Source organism: Equus asinus, chromosome 6, assembly GCF_041296235.1.
Source record: "Equus asinus isolate D_3611 breed Donkey chromosome 6, EquAss-T2T_v2, whole genome shotgun sequence".
NCBI lineage: Eukaryota > Metazoa > Chordata > Mammalia > Perissodactyla > Equidae > Equus > Equus asinus.
Genome location: NC_091795.1, coordinates 16,729,256 through 16,749,278, shown reverse-complemented (window position 1 = coordinate 16,749,278; position 20,023 = coordinate 16,729,256). Strand labels below are relative to the sequence as shown.

Genomic DNA, 20,023 nt, shown 5'->3' with positions numbered 1-20,023 from the left:
ATGGCAGGCACTCAATTGAATGAATGGATGAATGAATAAGAATTAGAATAAGGTAAGTACCAGACACTATTGGGGAGGAGCACATAGCTCCCATAACCTTGACCCAACCTAGTAAAGATGGTTGAGGAAGACCAGCTGGAGGAAGTGACGCTTGCAGACTTGATAAGCAGGAATGAGCCAGTAAAGTCACACATAGTAGTTACGGGTTTAAAGCACAAGAATATTTAGCTAAAATGTGGAAATGTCTTGAACCAAATGACCACTATTGAAAATGGCCCAGGGAGGGTCAATGAGGGACCTGAAGGTCAAGTGCCAAGTGTGTCCATTGATGCTGTGACTAACCAGGGGATGGGGCAAAGAATGGCACAGAGCCAAGGAAGAAAGCTGGTCAAGTACTGTCATGGCCTCCATTGTTAACAGAAAGTCACTGTGCAGCTTTGTCTGCCTTGTACTGGATGCTTTGTCTTTGAGTATTGACAGTTTAACGATCATTTGTGTTTTCCAAGTGTGTTCTCCTCAAAGGTTTTCCCCTAAAAATGAGATATAGCTTGTTTTCCAAGGGAGCCTGAGACCAAGGAAAAAGTAACCTGGCGAAGGTCAGAGCCCTGTCAAAATCCATAGGGAGTTTTTCCTGTCTTTCCTCTGGAATGTTCTTTGCTGGTTACTAACTTTTCAGGCACATGATTCATTTCAAGCCTGCCATCCATTTTATGTCAATGTCAGCATTTTATCTGGACTTGAAGACCCAAGTGTGAACTAAAGGGGCTGAATCTATTATTTTTTTCTTCAAAGGAGGCATGCCGGTCCACTCACTGGAAAGGCTCAGTAGTGTCATTACTGCTTCTGCTGGTGACTTATCTGTAATCTGCAAGTGAGGCACTACTCAAAGGGCATAGCAACGTCCGGGTTATAAAAACTGGAAACACAGAGATGTGGCTGGTCTAGTCATGGTGCTGTTTACAACGTAGAGGAGAGACTATTGCCATCCTTTTAAGAGTTCTTCACAAAATAATTTTTATTTTGGTCATTCACCATGGGGTTACTCATTTTTGCACATTACTTTCCACACGAACATTTTACTTGTGGCCACAGGGGCTATCCTTTTAAATATTTTCATGATACAGCAAATGTGTTTCTACAGAATCCTTATAAAGATAATTTAAAATAGTATATGAACAGTCTTATCAAAGTCTACTTACATTAGGAAATTTGAAAGTACATAAAAATGTAAAGAAAACACAAAAACACTTAATCTGGACACCTATAGAGAAGCCGTTGGCAGTTTGTGTACCTCCTTCCAACCACTTAAAGATCATATACAACGGATGAAAAACATTCCATGCTGTCAATGGACCATATGGTCTTCTAAAATAACCCTCCAGCGAGGATCCTCTTGAATAGTTCTTGTTGGTCCTGAGGAGTTATTTTCCCAAGGATGATGTGCTAGAATTGGAGTGACCAGACAGTAATTCCTGACAGAGCTGCCGTCTCCTAATCTGGCTGGGATGGTGACTAGGATATTAAGTCGCGTTGTAACGCAATATCCGTGCCGAGTCATGCTTGACCTTTTCTCCCGTAAAATATTAATAACGTGAAGTTGCCGTGAGGATCCAATGAGGTAGTGATCTCGTGTGTTTACATATTTACCATCATGCTCCCTGGCAGGAACGCAAGTTCCTTGAAGGCAGGGATTGTGTCTCATGTCCCCAGGTCCCCCGACCGATAGCAGAGTCGGGCGTGATCAGTAAACATCTTCAATAAGCCTTAGCTTCCCGACGCCCAGTCACAGGTACTTCTTCCAGCACTCCTTGCCCTTTAGGTCAGTGGTTCACGGGGCCCCTTCCTAAGAAAACAGCACTTCTCCCAGATACGGGAATCTCCGCCTGCAAGCCGCTCCGCTCCGCGCCCGCCGTCCCGAGACAGGGACTTCCCAGAGCACGAGCCAGGCGTCCAGCGCGCGGGGTCGGCCCGTGGGAACAAGGCGCCCGCGGAGGCGGCCCAGCTCGCGGCTCTCCTTCCCCCGAACGCGCCCACCTCTCACCCTGAGAACCGCGGCCGACCGCCGCGGGGCCGAGAGCCCCACGCCCCCGGCCCGCCCCAGGACCGCGCCGCCGCTTGTTTACTCCCCGGCGCAGCCTAGTCCGACCCTGGGGCCCGCCCCCGCCCGCCGCCTATTGGCGGAGGAGGCGCCCAGGCTGGCGACGATTGGCTGGGGGAGGCGGAGGGGTAGGTTGCACGGGAGGCCGAGAGGGGGCAGCAGGCGATGGCGGCGGCGGGTCTGCTAGGCTGGTTGCTCGCTGCGTTCTGCCTGGGCAACGCCGACGGGGAGGCGGCGCCGGGCCCGCGAGTGCTGGGTGTCTGTCTGGAGGAGGACGGAGCCGCGGGCGCGGGGTGGGCGAGCGGAGAGGAGGTGCAGGCCGCGCCCGAGGCCACCTTCCGCCTGCGCCTCTTCGGCTCGGGCTTTGCCAACAGCTCCTGGTCCTGGGTGGCCCCCGAGGGGGCGGGCTGCCCCGAGGGCGGGCCGGCCGCGGCGCCCGAGGAGGCAGCAGCTGTCCCCACGGGCGAGTGGCGCGCGCTGCTGCGCCTGCGCGCCGAGCCCGTGCGCCAGCACTCGGCGCTGCTGGCTGTGCGTGGGGGGCCGGGCAGCGCGGCAGCCCAGGAGGCGGCGGCCCCCACGGGCGAGTGGCGCGCGCTGCTGCGCCTGCGCGCCGAGGTCGTGCGCCCGCACTCGGCGCTGCTGGCGGTGCGCGTGGAGCCGGGCGGCGCGGCGGGCGAGGAGGCGGCACCACCCTGGGCGCTGGGGCTGGGGGCGGTGGGCCTGCTGGCGCTGGCGGCGCTGGCGCGGGGCTTGCAGCTGAGCGCGCTGGCGCTGGTACCGGCCGAGGTGCAGGTGCTGCGCGAGAGCGGCTCGGAGGCTGAGCGTGCGGCGGCGCGGCGCCTGGAGCCGGTGCGGCGCTGGGCCGGCTGCGCCCTGGGCGCGCTGCTGCTGCTGGCCAGCCTGGCGCAGGCGGCGCTGGCCGTGCTGCTGTACCGCGCAGCCGGCCAGCGCGCCGTGCCCGCTGTGCTGGGCAGCGCGGGGCTCGTGTTCCTGGTGGGCGAGGTGGTGCCGGCCGCCGTGAGCGGGCGCTGGGCGTTGGCGCTGGCGCCGCGCGCGCTGGTTCTCAGCCGCCTGGCGGTGTTGCTCACCCTGCCGGTGGCGCTGCCCGTGGGGCAGCTGCTGGAGCTGGCGGCGCGGCCCGGGCGGCTGCGTGAGCGCGTGCTGGAGCTGGCGCGCGGCGGCGGCGACCCCTACAGCGACCTCAGCAAGGGGGTGCTGCGCTGCCGGACGGTGGAAGACGTTCTCACGCCGCTCGAGGACTGCTTCATGCTGGACGCCAGCGCTGTGCTGGACTTCGGTGTCCTGGCCAGCATCATGCAGAGCGGCCACACGCGCATCCCCGTGTACGAGGAGGAGCGCTCCAACATCGTAGACATGCTCTACCTCAAGGACTTGGCTTTCGTGGACCCCGAAGACTGCACGCCGCTCAGCACCATCACCCGCTTCTACAATCACCCACTCCACTTCGTCTTCAACGACACCAAGCTGGACGCCGTCCTGGAGGAGTTCAAGCGAGGTAACGTCCGGGGAATTGTCGAGGGCACTTGAATGCCAGCGCTCTCCTCTACCAAAGGGGGGTAGGGCTTTATGGAAGCCTGGAGAAAAGGGTCCCGTCCCTGTGTAGGGCAGTGAGACCTCTAAGTGCCCTTTTAAAGAAGAGGATGGCTTTGTCGCTCTGAATAATCGTTTGTGATATTTAAAGGCTGTCGTTCAGAGGGTGACAGTGCTACAGACAGCAAAATCCTTCTCCTGGTAGGCCCCCAATTTGGGAGGTGTGTCCACTTAGCTCTGACTGCCAGCTGTCCATCTCCCAGGTCATTTTTCTGGGCTTTTGGTTAAACCCTTGGATAGAAACTAAAAGAACAGAAGAGAACATAGTCATAGTCTCCAGATGCCTGGACGCGACGACCTGCACACATACGATATCAAATTAGCTGGGCCTGTGATGTTTCCAGGGCATTGCCGTTAAGGTCACTGAAAGGCTGCTGCCTTCCTGATTGCCGAAAAGGGAACGATTCGTTAATACTTTTCTGCAGGTGTGGAAGAAACTTCCACTTTGATTTCACCAAAAGCAACTTCATGGAGGAGGATATAGTCTCCCCTTCCTCTGCCTTCTTTTCTTTTCTTAATTTACCCATTTCTAACCCTGAGTAAGGTCTCTCAAGTTCTCCTTTAATACCACATTTTCACCCTCTCCTTTCATCTTGGTCTATCTGAACAATTTCTAAGCTTACAGGTAAAAGCTGAGACCCACCCTCCAAGTGTGGGGGCATGGGGTCCTCTCCAGTGCTCTCCCTCGTCAGCCTTGGGTGTGCTCCCCAGAGCTTAGCTGCTTCTTGGTGACCAGCCATGCTTCTCACACCTGAACTCCTACAGGGTGGGCATGGGGACGTCCATGACCATGGGTGGGTTTGACCGTAAAGGCTGCATAATGTGAAGCCAGGAAGTGAGTCAAGCCCCCTGATCTTCCGGGCAGCTGTGAAGTCTCCTGGCCCCAGGCAGGCATGGGAAGTGCTTTGTGAGTCCCTGGACAGTCAGGGCAGGGGGATAAGGCTTTGCGGCAATGACCATGTTACTCCTGCATTCGCACTGCTGTATGCCAGCTGCTAGTAGGCACTCTCACACTTCACCTCCTTTGATACTTTCAAGAGACTTGGGTGTTAATAGGCCTTTACTGTTACTATACTACGGTACCTTCAGATTGGGTGGGGGCCTTTGATGGGCAGTTCTGATTATTCTGCTAGAGAATGTCCTGGTTGTTTCCTCAGAAAGTGGCCATGCAGCCCCTCTCTGGGGAGGGGAGCCTGGAGGGGGTGCCAGACAGAGCCTCCTGGTGATAAGTACTCCATCTGGGCCACGGTAGTTTCCCAGGCAGTGGTGGTTCTTGGGGCCCGGTGGCTGGCAGTGCTGGCCCTGGAGTCAGGGAGGGACGGTTCTGTCCTGCCCCTGCTGCCTCCCAGCTTGAGGGCCTGGGAGGCCTGGACTTGATCACCAGGGCAGTGACTGTGAGCAGAGTGCGGCACCGTCTGAGTGGTTTCTACAGATCACTGGCTGGTGTGGAGACCAGGGCAGGGAGACCAGTGGTGAGGGTGTCCAGATGAAAGCTGACGATAGGCTGAATGAGGGTGCGCAGCGGGCCTGGAGAGATCTGAGAGGCGTTTGGAGGTGGAATTGGGAGGATTTTGTGGTTCACTGAGGGACTGTGGAGCGAGAGGGAGGAGCTGAGATTGAGGCCTGGATTTCTGGCTTGGTGGTGGTGTCGCCCTTCCCTGAGGCAGAGCACATGCAGGGAAGAGAGAGTCTGGGGGTGGGAGGCAGGTGGCGTGAGGTGGTTTTGGACGTTGGCATCTGTGTCTGTGCAGTGGCTGCAGAGGGAGACTCCTAGGAGGCAGTTCGTGTGAAATGCAAGTGACAGACCCGAGCAGGAGGGAGAGATCTGATCGGTGGTGTGGAAGTGGTCCCTCAATCCACAGGCGTGGAGCAGAAAGCCTAAAGCCCTGGGGGTCACAGGTGTGTAGGGGTGTGGAGGGCAGCAGAGGACAGCTGCTGAGGAGAGCCAGAGGCTCGGAATGTCCTGGAAGCTAAGAGCAGAGATCACTTACCTAGGGAAGGAGAGTGATCAGGAGAGGAGGTCAGTGTCATGTCGTTTGGATGCAGCAACGAAGATACCCTTGACCTTCGCAGGAGCAGCTTTGGGCCAGGGCATGGGGTGATGGGGAGTGAATGGGACATGAAGAGGCATGACAGCTAAAGCAGACAGGCCTTCCGTGCGGTGTGGCTGCAAAGTGGAAGCCAGAGAGCGGTGGCTGGGAGAGGACAGGCCAGGGAGGAGGCCTTCTGCTTTTCGGTTGTAAGATGGGTGAATCGAGTGGGTTTAGGTTTAAGTGTCAATGGAAGGAGCCGGTAGAGAGGGAAGGCCACAGCACAGGCTGCTCCCGCTCTGGGGCCGTGGCCTTGGAGCAGCTCTGGAGAACCAGGCAGGTTTCATGCAGCCTGATGCCGGACCAGAAGCTGCCTACTAACCACGTGCCGAAAAGCCTCCTACTAGAAGCCAGTGGGATGGGGGGTATCTGCAACCTAGAGGCTGAATGGGGAGCTCTTCAGTGCCCCTTGCCTTCCTCCTTCTGTGGTGAGTGAGGGCCATTCTCCGGGCAAAATGACCATGTCTTTCCTGTGACATCCCAGAGCTTTCTGTGCTTCTCTCGTGCAATGCAACCCTTTGGCAGGTATCTATATTTCCTCATAAAAGTCCTTTTTAGCCTAACCCCCTGCTTCATTCTGTTTATGAACAAAGAGCTTGTTATAGCCTTTATGGCGCCTGAGGTTTTAGAGATGAGTTCCCTGCCCGTTTCTCTGCCAGGTGGGTGAGGTGGTGGTGCCCTCTGAATTTCCTGAAGCTGGAGTCCCTGGCATCTTGGCAGGTACCGTTCCAGGCCCTCTTCCTTTGGTTCTTTCAGAGTTCTATCTGTTCTGGAACATTATAGTCTGAGAGAGGCATCTTCCCCGTGAGGCAGCCCTCAGTCAGTGTGCAGACTTGAGAGGACACCACTTATTTTGTGCGAACATTACCAGGAAGAGTGAGTCCTTTGGAGCCATAGTAAAAAACATGTATCTTCTTTAAAGTCATTAACTCCCAGCGCCTTTGTCAGCCCCCACTGAGACTATTCAAGGACATTCACCTGCAGGAGGGATTAGGATGGGTGAGCTTTTCAGCTCTTCTCTGCTTTCAACTGAGTTCTGGTTCTTTGTCTGTCAGAAGCCAAGGCCTGCCACACCCTGAAGGGGCAGACCTGCGAGGAGTGTTGGCACCGTCCTTTTCTCATAGGATACCTTACAACACAAAAGGGGGGAGGCAGAGGAATTTAAACCCCAGCGGCATGTTTAAGAATATCCTGAACTTAGGCATTGTGGATGAGTCCTCTGACATCTGTAAAGTTTAGGAGTACCCTTGAGCCTGCTAACTAAAATGGAAACTCTGTAGCGCTTTCTCAGAGCTTTCTGGTTTGTGCTGGCCAGATGTGCCTCTGCCCTTGCCTGTGGCTCTGTGGAGCTTGCTCAGGGAGAGCCGCAGGCACCTGTCTTGGGGCTTGTGTGGGGGTTCCAGTCAGCCAGCCAGGAGCCTCCGTATTTTCAGAGCGTTTTATCCTATCAGATGAGAAATCAACTTTAATCCTTCCAGCGGCCCTGTCTCTGTACCTCCACTGCTTTGTCGTGGTCGCCTTCTGGATCCCACAGACATTCTGTCTTGTCATTAAATCCCACAGCCACTGTTTTAGGGGCTCTTCAGGGGTTCTACTTTCTTTTCTTCATCATTGAGTCATGCCATGTGGCACATCAGTGAGAAACATCAGTGAGTGCCTATGTTATAGAAGTTTGAAAGCAAGGGAGAAGTTGTCCTTTCTGTAGCTAACCTGCCAAAGGGCCTGGCTTCCTGGAAGAAGCGAGCTGAAGTGGGTCCTTTCTGCTCTCAGATGGTCACCTAGAACCTGGGCCTTGGTTCCCAGAATCCAGAAAGACTACTGACCAAAATTGGGTAGCGGGCCTTGGCCTTCCTGATCTGGCCTGACAGGTTTGTACCATATGGCAGGGCTGCCGTGGTCCTTGAAGAAACCGTTCCTGCCTCCTGGTATGAGCCATTCCCGACACCACTGCTGGGGGCGGGAAACACGTAGAAATGCCGCGTTCCTCCTTCAGTGCCTTTGTCTCAGCAGGAATGAGCAGATGGTTCTCCAGGGACCCCTGGCCTTTTCCTCCTGGAAAGGGGAGACGACTTAATGTGGTCATTTCCACCTGTAATTTGTGTCCGAGGAGGTTAGAGTGTCCTGAAGGGGGGCTTGCTTTTCCTTGGAAAGGCCCGGTGTGGAAGAGAGTACCAGGCCCTGTGTGAGTCCCCAGGGGAGGGTTCCCTGAGAGTTGGTCCGTCCTCTCCAGTGCAGGTCAGCAGAGCAGGGTGCTGAAGAGAATGACTCAGGAGCCAGCTGCCTGGGTTCAAATCCCAGGTCTGCACTTGCGTGGTTCCTGAACCTCTCTTGGCTTCGGTTTTCTCTGTAAACTGTAAAACAGGGATAATAGTATTGTACATTTCGTAGAGTTGTCAGAGTATTCGTCAGTTAATCAATGAATGAAGCACTTGCTGGCCAGTACACAGCAAGCACTAAATATTGCATTTTTTCAGTTCGGAGATGCACTTTTTTTTTTGCATTTTGACGTGTCTGCAGTTAGGATGCATCTCAGCATTGATAGCATCTTCGATTTGATGGAGTACAGTAAATGTTATCGTTCTGTTCTTTTACAGCCTCGTTCCTTTTTGATCATCTGGTTAGTGGTCTGATGATCCTAGCTTTTCATTGACTTTGACATTTTCATTCTATCCAGCTTTGGGGCAGAGCTCTTCCTGTAGCTGACCACTCTGGAGCATGGATGCTGGAAGAACGAAGTAGAGCATGTGGAATAGACTTCCACAGGGTGTGTTTCTAACCTCAAGTCACTACGTTGTAATGAAACCCCAGGTGTGTGAAGTAGGATTCACACCACAAAGTGACCTTGACTTTTTGCTTTACCGAAAGTTTCTGGAAGCAAGTACCCCCTTTACGTGTGGGCCCAGCCAGCGTTTATCCTAAGCTTTTGTCACTAGTAAGGAAGAAGGGCATGGTTGAGCCAAGTGTGCTGTCAGTCCTGTGTCCTAGACCTGCACACCCAGCCTGGTGGCCACTACCCACTGTGGCTGATAAGCTCTTGAAAGGTAACTAGTCTGAATTGAGATGTGCTGTTTAAGTGACAAGCACACACTTTTTTTTTTTCTGGAGGAAGATTGGCCCTGAGCTAACATCCATTCCTATCTTCCTCTATTTTACGTGGGACGCCTACCACAGCATGGCTTGACAAGTGGTGCATAAGTCCACATCCGGGATCTGAACTGGCAAACCCCGGGCCACCGAAGCAGAAAATGCAAACTTAACTGCTGTGCCACCAGGCCAGCCCTGCAAGCACGCAGTGTTATACTAAGACTTCAAAGACTTGGTACAGAAAAAGTAAACTCTCTCTTAATATTTTATACTAATTGCGTGTTGAAATGATATTTTGGCTATATTGAGTTAATTGCAATATATTATCAATTAACATCACCTTTTTTTTTTTTAACATGGCTACTCAAAAATTTAAAATTATCTCTGTGGCTTGCAGTCTCTTTCTTTTGGATGGGTATAAAGTCTTATAGGTGAAAAGCATGTACCTGAAGCAGAGTAAATTCCTGAAGTTTTCCCCGCGTTCCCCAGCACTCTGAGGCTTGGCCTTTTTTCAAGCTTACGTTTCCTTGTGAACGTACAGAACAAATAGTGAAGCTGACCTGAGAGAGTCACGGAAGAGGAAGGTGAGAAGTTCCAGGCTGCTGCTCTTCCTCCCTCACAGCTTGGCCTCTGACTGGCTGGTTACCATGTGTCTTCATCCCGCTGGGTGACTGTCATAGACCGTGGCTTCTGGAAATGACGGGCAACTTTCAGAATTGGGAAAACTTCCCTTGGAGAGTTGGACTGGATGGCCCTCTTGGCTCCCCCCGTTTAGACTGTCTCAGGAGCCTGTGTTTCTGGGGCCGGTACCCTTGTGTCTGCGATCCTGCTGTGTCTGTTCTAGTCTGGGTGCTTCTTCGTCTAAACCATGTTTCACAGCATGGAGTCACACTGACCTGGGACTGACTCTGCCTCTGCCATTGCCTGGGTGGCCTTGTGCAGGTGAACATAGTGAGGTTTCTCGTTATGAAGTGCGGCTAATGCTCACGAGCATGTTGAGAGTCTTAGGTAAGAACCTAGGAACAGTCTTGCCCGTCGCCTGGCATCTTGTGGGAACACAAACACGTCAGCTTCTGTTCTCTGGTGGGCTTGTGCCAGACGGAGCGAAGACACATGAGAGGCCTCCAGGAGGCTGTAACGTGAGTGTCCCCTCCCCCAGGGAAGTCCCACCTGGCCATCGTGCAGAAGGTGAACAATGAGGGCGAAGGTGACCCCTTCTACGAGGTGCTGGGCCTCGTCACCCTGGAGGACGTCATTGAGGAGATCATCAAGTCGGAGATCCTGGATGAGTCTGAAGACTACCGTGAGTCTTGATTGCTGGCGATTTTCCCTCTCAGCTGGTCTTTCAAGCTTACTGAGATACATGTGCGTGTCAGAGGGTGGCGGGTCTCGTGTTGCTGGAAATGGGGCTGGGTCTGCAGTCAGAGCTGTTGCCTAGCCAGGCCCTGTTCTCCTTACCCCTGTGTCGCCCCCTTGCTGGAGGGCCCACACGTCCGCCTGGATGCAGAGCCAAGGTGGCCCGCCCCAGCCCAGTGGTTGCTTGGGGCTCTGTTAGCAGCCGTACCATTCACTCCCTCCCTCCCTCCCTGAGTGAGACCTCTGCCCTTCATGCATCCTTCCTATTCTTATGTCTTCTTGGTCCTTTTGCTTTCTCGTTGTCTTTTGCACATTACAGAAGTGTCTCCTCAGAGAACCCCATTCTTTACTACTGAGAGGATCTTGTCTAGACAGGTGATCCTGGGGCCTGTGGTAATATCTTAGGAGTGCCTGCCTCTTCGGATGGTGGCTGAGGTCTGCAGGGCAGACGCAGAACCCGTGCTCGACGGCGGGGACCTCACACAGGCACTTAGGACGCTGAGTTGCCCACCCTTGTGCTGCCAAGTGAATCGCTTTGCCTGTGTGCCTGTCCCCAGAATGCAGCATCTTTACTTTGGGTCCTCAGACTACCGTGGGGACAGGGTCACCAAGTTGGCTACTGTTTAGCAGCAGTAATCCTCACGTGCTTGGTTTCCAGCCAGGGGTCTCCTAATGACCAAGGATACCAGTTTTTATAAGCTGCTTTGCTGTCGTATCAGCATTATCTTCTCCCAGCTCCAAGGAGAGGCGCATCCTCTTGCAGTACTTCCCCAGGAGATAGCTGGAGTGTGGACTGCTGCCCACTCTGTCCTGGGCACCAGGATTACTGTGTGGTAGTGACAGCCAGGTGCCGTCCGGGGAGCAGTGCCAAGGGTGTGTCCCTGGGCCTCTGATGCCGCCTCCCCACGAGCCCCCAGGCCTTGGGAGGAGGGAGTGGGCACGTGCCCCTTGGTTTGGTCGTGTTAACTGGAGGGCTGTGAATGCCCACCAGGCCTCCGTCTGCCTTTCCTAGGAGACGCCGCGGTGAGGAAGAAGCATACTTATCTGAGTGCCCCTCTCAGGCGGAAAGAGGAATTCTCCCTGTTCAAGGTGTCTGATGAGGACTATAAAGTGAAGATCTCGCCCCAGCTGCTCTTGGCCACCCAGCGCTTCCTTTCCCGAGGTGAGGCTGCGGGCCGGGCCCTGTCCCTGCACTATTGCTCCCCATCCAGTGCGTCAGGAGAGCTCCGCATGGACACTGATGCTCCCATTCCCAATAAGCAGCGGAGTGTCCAGGAGAACATCTGCACTTCTCTCTGCAGTCCAGTCAGCATCTGAGGTCACCTGAGGGGTGGCTCCTCTCTGCCAGATGGCCGAGAGCTGGGGCCAGGCTAGTGCCGTCTCTGGCGAGCCCTGGCTAGGGAGCGTGAGCCAGGCAGTGTTTCTGCCTGCCCAGTGCTATTGTGCTGGGGAGGCAACTCAGCTCACGGGCTTGCGGAGGAGAGCCCAGGAGGGCAGCAGGAGTCGGGGTGGTTACGCAGGCTGCTCTGGACCTGGTGGACACCATCCCTTTTTTCCACCATGGGGCAGAGGTGGATGTATTCAGCCCACTGCGAATCTCCGAGAAGGTCCTGCTGCACCTGCTGAAGCATCCCAGCGTCAACCAGGAAGTGAGGTTTGACGAGAGCAACCGCCTGGCTGCACACCATTACCTGTACCAGCGCAGCCAGCCGGTGGATTATTTCATTCTCATCCTGCAGGTAACTGGGAGCCCAGCCGGAGCCTCCTGCTGCTCGGAGAGTAGGGAAGGGTCTGAGAAGAGGGAGGAACATCCGGATACACACTCCTAAATAGTTGGGCTTGGTGTTTTCTCCTTGTCCTCTCTTCTGGCATGAGAGATAATCTGTCCCCATCTGTCTCTCTCCCTGCCCCTCCTTCCTCTCCCTCTCCCTCCCCCTCCCAGGGCAGGGTTGAGGTGGAGATCGGGAAAGAGGGCCTGAAGTTCGAGAACGGGGCCTTCACCTACTATGGAGTGTCTGCCCTGACGGCGCCATCCTCGGGTAAGCTGCATCCCCTCCGGGAGCTGAGGGCAGGGGTTGGCTGTGGTTGAGGCGGGGGCTCTGCAGTGCCCAGGATGCTGGCTTCCCTTCCTCCAGGGCCCTCGCCTCCTACAAGGTGGTCCCCTGTGGGACCTGCTGGCTTCTCTCATCTCCAGGCCGCCTAGTGGGAAGGGGCAGCGTTTCTGCAGGGCGCATCTTGGTTGCTCCCTCCCGTCCCTGCAGACCTTTCCCAGGAGGAAGTGTGTTTGCCGTCCTTTTCACAGTTCCTGGCCATGTGCTCTCTCTGGGGTGATTTGTGGGGTGCATCTTAGAGGCTGTGCAATTGTCCCCACTGGGGCGGGGGTGCTTCCTCCATCACTGATTGTTCCTTTTGACAGTTCACCAGTCCCCCGTGTCCTCGCTCCAGTCCATCCGCCATGACCTGCAGCCTGAGCCAGCCGACAGCACACGCCTGTCTGCGTATTGTCCTGACTACACCGTGAGGGCCCTCTCTGACCTGCAGTTCATCAAGGTGACCATCTGGGCTGCTCATTCGTCCTGGCTTTTAGCCAGCCTTGTGTCTCCAAGGGTCTAGACCAGCTGGTCACAAATTAGTATGAGTTAACAGTCTGGTTGAGTCAGACTTTCCAGAGCAGGACCTTGTGCTTGCTCTGAAGGATGCATGGCCTTGGCTCCCTGGAGGCCCCTCTGACTGCTGGTGGTCCGCTCCCATCTCTGGCATGGCCTGTGCACCTGAGATCTTCTTTTGAGATCTTAAAACTTTGCTTGATTGCTCTTCTTCGTCCTCAGCTAGTTTAAAGCTCTTCCTTTTTCTTATCCTGTGGAGCATGACTCTCCCTCCTAGGTCAGCTGTTTGTGGGCAGAAGGGAGTATGTGACCTCTCCTACTTCACCATCTCCATCTGGCTTCTCAAGTCACACCTGCCCGGTAATGCTGTCTGTCCCCCAGGTCACACGGCTGCAGTACCTCAATGCGCTCCTGGCTACTCGAGCCCAGAACCTGCCACCGTCCCCTGAGAACACGGACCTCCAGGTCACCCCAGGCAGCCAGACCAGGCTACTCAGTGACAAGACAGCCCCAGCAGCAGGTGAGCCCCGCGTGGCCACATCCCGCTGTGTGTCGACCCAGGGCGTCCGTGTCGCCTTTCCAGTCCTTGCTGTTGCACACACAGACTTGCTTTCTGTCCTCCCTCTGCCCTCCATGCTTCGTTCTTTTTCCCTTTTTTGCCTCATCCTTTTCTCTCTCCCCTCTCACTGTTTTTAGTGGCTCAAATGACAATGAGCTATGGACCAGCTGGCATTTAAAGTAGAATATGTTAAGTCAGCCTTTTCTCTTGAGGGCCTGTTAGGATGGGTTGACTTAATTAGAGAAGAGTTGCTAAATGGGAATAAAATCAAGGTCACGGCCATTTAGGATTAGTGTGAGGTCACCTGGAAAGCGATTCGTGTCAGCAGTGGGCCCTGCTCAGAAGGTGGAGTCTGGTGGACACCATCCCAGAGATCTAAGAGGGCACCTGTTGAGGCGTTTAAGGCGTGCCCCTCCCATCCGGGGCTCCAGTGTGGGCGCGAAGATCGCATTGGAAGAAACAGACTTTACAGTGAGGGGTGGGATCTGGGCTGTGGGATGGCAAACCCCACCCTTACAGTGTGAGGAAGGAGAATGAAAAGGAGCCTGTGGAGAGTGGGCTTGGGGTAGGAGTGGTAAAGTCAGGGAGCTTTCTTGTCCTGGTTATTTGAGAAGGTACTTTTATTCTGATTGAGCTCTTAGGTTGGGGTCAGAGATGCTCCAGGGCTTAACATTCCTGGAGGAGCTGGCAAGGCTTCTGGAGAGGAATTTCTTCTGTGGCAGGAACTGCATGCTGCCCTTCCAGGCCTGCTTTGCTCCCCTCACCCCCAGTGGGATGCCGAGCTCTTGTCACACGCTTGCTCTGCCTGGCACTGTGCTCAGAGCTTTCAGCGTCCTGACTCATCTAGGAAAACTCCCCCCGAGTTTTGAGAGGCAGTAGTTATGCCCATTTTACAGATGAGGAATCAGAGGCAGAGGGACCCCTGGCACTGGCTTGGAGCCTGCCCTTGGCCTTTGGGCTGTGCTGCCTCACAGGGGACAGCTCTGGTTACTTAGACCCACACTTGAGAACACAAACGTGTTTTTAAAATAGAAAGGCTTTTTCCGAGAGGTGCCAGGGCAAGTGCAAGGGACAGAGAGCCCCACCCTGGGCCACCTGGGTGGCCCAGCCCCTGAGTGTTCCATCTCTGATTGTGGGTCAAAGGGCACCCTAGGTGGGGTGTGCTGCTTGAGTCCTGGGCTGGCCGCACTCGCAGCCCTGTCCACGTGAGCACACGCTTTCAGGCGGTGCCCCACCTGTCAGTGCTGATCACGCACTCGTGTTCACGCACTGGGACGTTCTTGTATTTTGTGAGATGCCCTTGTACAGAGGTTCACGCCTTCTCATCAGACTTGGATTTCAAAAGCCGAGACATTTTTTTGTTTTTTCAAAATGTGAGCCTTTTGTGGCTCCGTCTGCTACTGAGACTGTGCGTGTCATATTCAAGGTACAGACTTAAATCTAAGAATGATGGATGTCCCTTCATTTCATCTTTTATCATATACCCAGCGGTTTTTTTAATCCTCTTTTGGCTTCAGCTGCTCATTGGACAGTCATATAAGGGAACAATTTATGGTGGCTTTGTGGGTCAGTTTCCTCTCTGAAATGGGTTACCATCCCCTGTTTATAGCCACAGTGTTGGTTATGTTCCCCTGTGTGGCCTGACCTTCATGTGCAGCACGGTCGCCTGCTACCTTTCTGCGCCTCGCCTCTGCACTCTGGGGTCTGGCTCAGTTTATCCTTTAGCCCGGCCCTGCGCTGCCCAGGAGAGCTTGGTGTCACCACACACGTGGAGATGTCACTAGGGGCACTGCTTAAATAGTGCAGGTCAGACCATTCCCTGGGTGACTTTGGCACAATAATACAGCGGGGGTTGGCAGACTGACACAAAGGCCAAATCTGGCCAGCTGCCCGATTTTGTAAATAAAGTTTTATTGACACTCACCCCTCTGTTTACGAATTGTACATGGCTGCCCTTGAGCTTCAACAGTGGAGTCGAGTTATTGCCACCTGCAAAACCTAAAAATACTGGCCCTTCACAGAAGCGGTCTTCTGACCGCTGCCTGCCATTTCCAGTTGGCATACCTCCACGTGGATCATTCACAGGACTGGATTTACAAGGGAGAGTCCGCTCTGGACACCGTGCTTCCTGTCCCTCTTGTTTGAGCAGCAGGATGCAGTGTGCGCTCGGCCTCGCCTCTCCCTGCCCCGCGGGCGGCCAGGTCTGCGGTGCTGCGTGGCTCTCCCGGGTCAGCTCCATAGCTTGTCTCCTCTTCTCTCTCTCTGCTCTCTCTAGCCTTCCCAATAGACCTTTCCCTCTTTGGCACATTTGGAAACTGCAGTTGATAATTGACTGTGGACTAGTGAGCATTTTTTGTTTTAAGAAAACACCCAAGGTAAATATCTTCCCTTTCACGTTCTCATTGCTTTCCTTTCCTGGACCTTTGGCTGCTGAGAGGAGCGCTATAGACCGCTCACCCAGCTGGGGGGCACCTCTCCTTGGGGCGGGGTGGGCCCTTCCTGTCCCTATTGCTACTCTTTATTTCAGTTTTTGAGAAGACAGATGGGATCATGAAACACTCAGCCTCAGAAACTAAAGCTTCCTTCCAGCATGGGCTCTTTATTGTCTGGGGTGGGTTCCTCTTGGCCAGCATCATGGCGCTGGCCCACTGTGAGCAGAGCCCCTGCTTTCCCTGCCTCTCGGGGATAGCGTCTGTCCTCCCAGTGGTTTTTTCTTGTGAGGCGCAGTTAGCTGACCATTTTCCTCACCCGTCACTCCCAGCCCTGCCTTGGTACCTCCTAAGGTGGCCTGGGGCTCCTCCACCTTCCCTGTGTTTTCCTGTCCTAAAGAGGATTTTAATGCCTGGCCTTGATAGGACTGCTTCCTGGACCAGCTTTGATTTTAATTCCCCCTTCCTTCTCTCCTTTAGGGTCCACCCACAGCAGACCCGGCCTCCCAGCTGAGGAGAGCCCTGGGCGGAACCCAGGAGTTTAACTGCTTGCCAGGAGCCCCAGGTCTGGGGAATGGACAAGCATGTGGGGACCTGGAGAGAGCCGAGGAGTTGCTTCCTGCCAGCCTGTCCCCATCCCCTCCAGGCCACGTTTTAGATGGCCCTTATCGATGCGGGTCCTGGGCTCTCCTCAGCACAGACGTCAGTGCCAAGAGCCTTCAGCAGGTCCTGCCGTCTTTAGGAAATGGGGGTCAGCTGGGGCACAGCCCTGCAGGCCTGCTTCGGAGGGAATGAAAAAGCAGAGTCATCTCGAGGCCCCGGGCCCAGCCTTCTCCCTGTGACAGTGCAGCATATTCATACCTCTTCAGGCCAAGCCGTGATGTGTGCGCACGGTTACTCCTTTATGTGGCCGTGACCTGTACTCACTTTGCTTTTAATTTGCCAACTTTCTGCTGCTGGCAGCACTTTTTGAGCAAACCGAGAGCACCAGTTTTGGCTGGGGGTTCAAATCCATGGCCTTGGCCATAGTGAACTGTTTGGCTTTCCTTACATTGCCGTGTTTCAAGTGTGTGCCCCAGCGTGTCCCATGTGCCAAACCTAGAAGCACCATTACCCACAAGTCTGTCCCCTGGTCCCGCTCCCTCCTGTGGAGGCTGCTTTTCTGACCCATTCCAGAGCCCTGAGTGCGCGAGCTGGCCCCCAAGGGGACTGAGGAGGCCTGCTCTTTCTGTTTCTCCTCCGCCTGCGGGCTTGGTTGCCACTAACAGTATTGTCATTGTACTGTCATTGTTTTAAGAAGAGGTCACAGGTGGGAGGAAGGGGTCTTTCTGCTGCACCTGATCCTGTCTTCGTTGCTGGATCCCAGGGAGAGTAACTGTTAGACCAACCTCGTCCCTTCCTCCCGGGCCTCCGAGGGGTCTGCGTGGCTGTCACGTGCGTGCAGAGCAGCAGGGGAGGGGAGTGTGGTTATGGACCAGGTGGATCCCCACCAACTTTCTTTTAAAAAACCGTGAAATCAAAGTTTTCTTCTATCTCTGAAACCTTTAGGACTCTGCTTTTTTCCTATTACTAGCTACGGGGCTTTAGAGAAGTGGGAACAAGAAGGCGTTTGTCTTTCCCTCCTGGTTTCCCTGTGTTTACCTTCCACAGTTCTTCGGCTGTGCAGAAACTGGGGCGGCACAGGGACTGAGGACCGTAGATCGGACAGGGCGGGGTGAGATTTCTGGAACCCTTCTCAAAGGAAGTTGGGTCCTTATCTGGGACCAGTGGGAATGAAGGCCAGAGAACATGGTATGCTCACTCAGAAGTTGTTCTCAAGGAATTCTCTCCAAGAGCAAACCCAGGTGGGAAACGGAGACGGTAAAATCTCTCTGCACCATGCTGGTTCATAACCTTAGCTGCACGTTGGAATCGTGGCAAATGAAAATAACTGATACCTGGGGCCCACCCCCCCAGGATTCTGATTCAATCAGTCTGGGCATCAGGACTTTATTTTTTGAAATAGTTTTGGATTCACAGAAGAGTCCATGTGCCCTTCAGCCAGCTTCCCCTAAAGTTGACGTCTTATATGACTTTGGTACCTTTATCAAAACTAAAAAATTAACATTGGTACAAAACTAGTAACTAAATTACAGACTTTGTTTGGATTTTACCAGTTTTCCCAATAATGTCCTTTTTCTGTTGCAGGATCCAATCCAGGATACCAAGTCGCAGTTAGAGCTGATGCTTTTTTCTTTTCATAACTAAGTTTTTATTTTGAAATCATTACGGATTCATAGGAAGTTGCAAGGATAGAGGTCTCATGTACCCTTCACGCAGTTTTCCTCAGAGGTTCCATCTTATGTAGTTATAATACAGTATCGAGCCAGGAATTGGACACTGGTGCAATGTGGGTGTATAGTTATATATCATCTTCGCACGTGTAGATTTGTGTAACCGCCACTGCAATCTAGATACAGAGCTGTCCCGTCACCACAAGGATCTCCCTCCGACTACCCCTTGAGAGCCGCCCCCACCCCTCTGCCACCATCCCCAGTCCCTGGCAACCACTAATCTGGTCATCTCTATAATTGTGTCATTTCAAGAATGTTGTATAAATGGGATCGTATAGTGTGTGACCTTTTGGGATTGGCTTTTTTCACTCGGCAAATAGTCTGGAGATTCAGCCAGGTTGTTGCGTGTGTTAACAGTTCGTTCCTTTTGATTGCTGTGTAGAATTCCATGGTATACTCGTTGTCCTGTTTAAGGACGTCTGGGTGGTTTCCAGTTTTTGGCTATTCCAAATAAAGCTGCTATGAACATTCATTACAGGTTTTTGCATAAACATTGGTTTTCTTTGAGCTAAATGTCCAGGAGTACAATTACCAGGTTGTATGGTCATTGCATATTTAGGTTTTTAAAAGAAACTGCCAAACCTTTTCAGAGTGGCTGTACAATTTTATGTTCCCACCAGCAAAGTATGAATGAGTGTTTCTCCAAATCCTCACCAGCATCTGGTATTGTTTTTTATTTTAGCCATTCTGGTAAGTATATAGTGACATCTCATTGTGGTTTTTGTTTGCATTTCCATAATGGGTAATGTACATCTTTTCATGTGCTTTTTTCACTTTGTGAAATGTCTGTTTATGTCTTTTGCCCTTTTATTTTTTTGTGAGGAAGATTGGCCTTGAGATAACAAACGTGCCTATCTTCCTCTGTCTTATGTGGGACGCCACCACAGCATGGCTTGATGAGTGATGCTAGGTCTGTGCCCAGGATCCGAACCTGCGAGCCCGGGGCCGCCCAAGTGAAGCGTGTGGACTTAAGTAGTGTGCTGCCCGGCCGGCCTCTCTTTTGCCCATTTTCTGATTGGATTGCTTGGGTTTTTTTACTGTTGAGTTTTGAGAGTTCTTTATATATTCTAAATACTAGGCTTTGTCAGGTTTTTGGTTTGCACATATTTTCTTCTAGTCTGTAGCTTATTTTTTCATCATCTTAACAGGATATTTTACAGAGCAAAAGTTTTAAATTTTGATGAATTCCAGTTTACTGATGTTTGTCTTTTATGATTATGCTTTTGGGGTCATGTCTAAGCTTTACCTAGTCCCAGATCACGAAGATTGTCTTTTTTCCCTAGAATTTTTACAGTTCTGTTTTATATTTAAGTCCATTATCCATTTGAGTTAATGTTTGCGTGAGACTTAGGTCAAGGTTGTTTTTTAAGCTTGTAGATGTCCAGTTGTTCAGCACCATTTGTTGAAAAGGCTGTCTGTCCTCTGTTGAATAAGTTGCATCTTTGTCATGAATCAGTTGGGTATTTTTGTGTGTGTGTTTCTGGGTTGTCTGTTCTGTCCCATTGATCTATAGTCTGTCCCTCCGTCACACTATCTTGATTACTGGAGCTAGATACTATGTCTTGAAATCGGGTAGACTGATTCCTGCCACTCTGTTCTTTTCCAAAATTGTTTTAGCTATAAAGTTTAGAATAATCTTGTCTACATCTACAAAAAATCTAGCTGGGATTTTGGTAGGAACTTGTTAAACCTGTGTATCAATTAGGGTAGAATTGACATCTTTATGATGATGTGTCTTCTGATCCATGAACACTCTTAAGTCTCTATTTATTTAAATCTTCTTTGATTTTATTCAGTAGCGTTTTGTAGTTTTCAGCATACAAGTGCTTACATGTTTTGTTAGATTTATACCTAAGT

General features: G+C 52.8%; 1 protein-coding gene across 2 annotated transcripts; it reads left to right on the top strand.

Moving 5' to 3' along the window:
* The first annotated feature begins 998 nt into the window (after positions 1-998).
* Positions 999-18,638, top strand: CNNM3 (cyclin and CBS domain divalent metal cation transport mediator 3). 2 transcript variants are annotated; one of them, XR_011503861.1, is made up of 9 exons: positions 999-3,614; positions 10,043-10,186; positions 11,252-11,401; positions 11,809-11,978; positions 12,182-12,278; positions 12,656-12,789; positions 13,227-13,365; positions 15,680-15,779; positions 16,314-18,638. XR_011503861.1 is itself a non-coding variant. In XM_044772913.2 (8 exons), exons 1-8 carry the CDS (start codon positions 2,264-2,266, stop codon positions 16,376-16,378), a joined length of 2,250 nt encoding a protein of 749 aa, XP_044628848.2. In that variant the 5' UTR covers positions 999-2,263; the 3' UTR covers positions 16,379-18,638. The 2 variants fall into 2 exon arrangements, 1 of the variants encoding a protein (XP_044628848.2); XM_044772913.2 differs by lacking the exon at positions 15,680-15,779.
* Positions 18,639-20,023: the final 1,385 nt, after the last annotated feature.

Bases quoted from the DNA above. Each gene is read 5' to 3' on its own strand.
- CNNM3 (XM_044772913.2), top strand. From the start codon at position 2,264: ATGGCGGCGGCGGGTCTGCTAGGCTGGTTGCTCGCTGCGTTCTGCCTG. The intron at 3,615-10,042 runs GTAACGTCCGGG...CCCCTCCCCCAG, and splicing joins CCTGGAGGAGTTCAAGCGAG to GGAAGTCCCACCTGGCCATC. The intron at 13,366-16,313 runs GTGAGCCCCGCG...TCTCTCCTTTAG, and splicing joins CAAGACAGCCCCAGCAGCAG to GGTCCACCCACAGCAGACCC.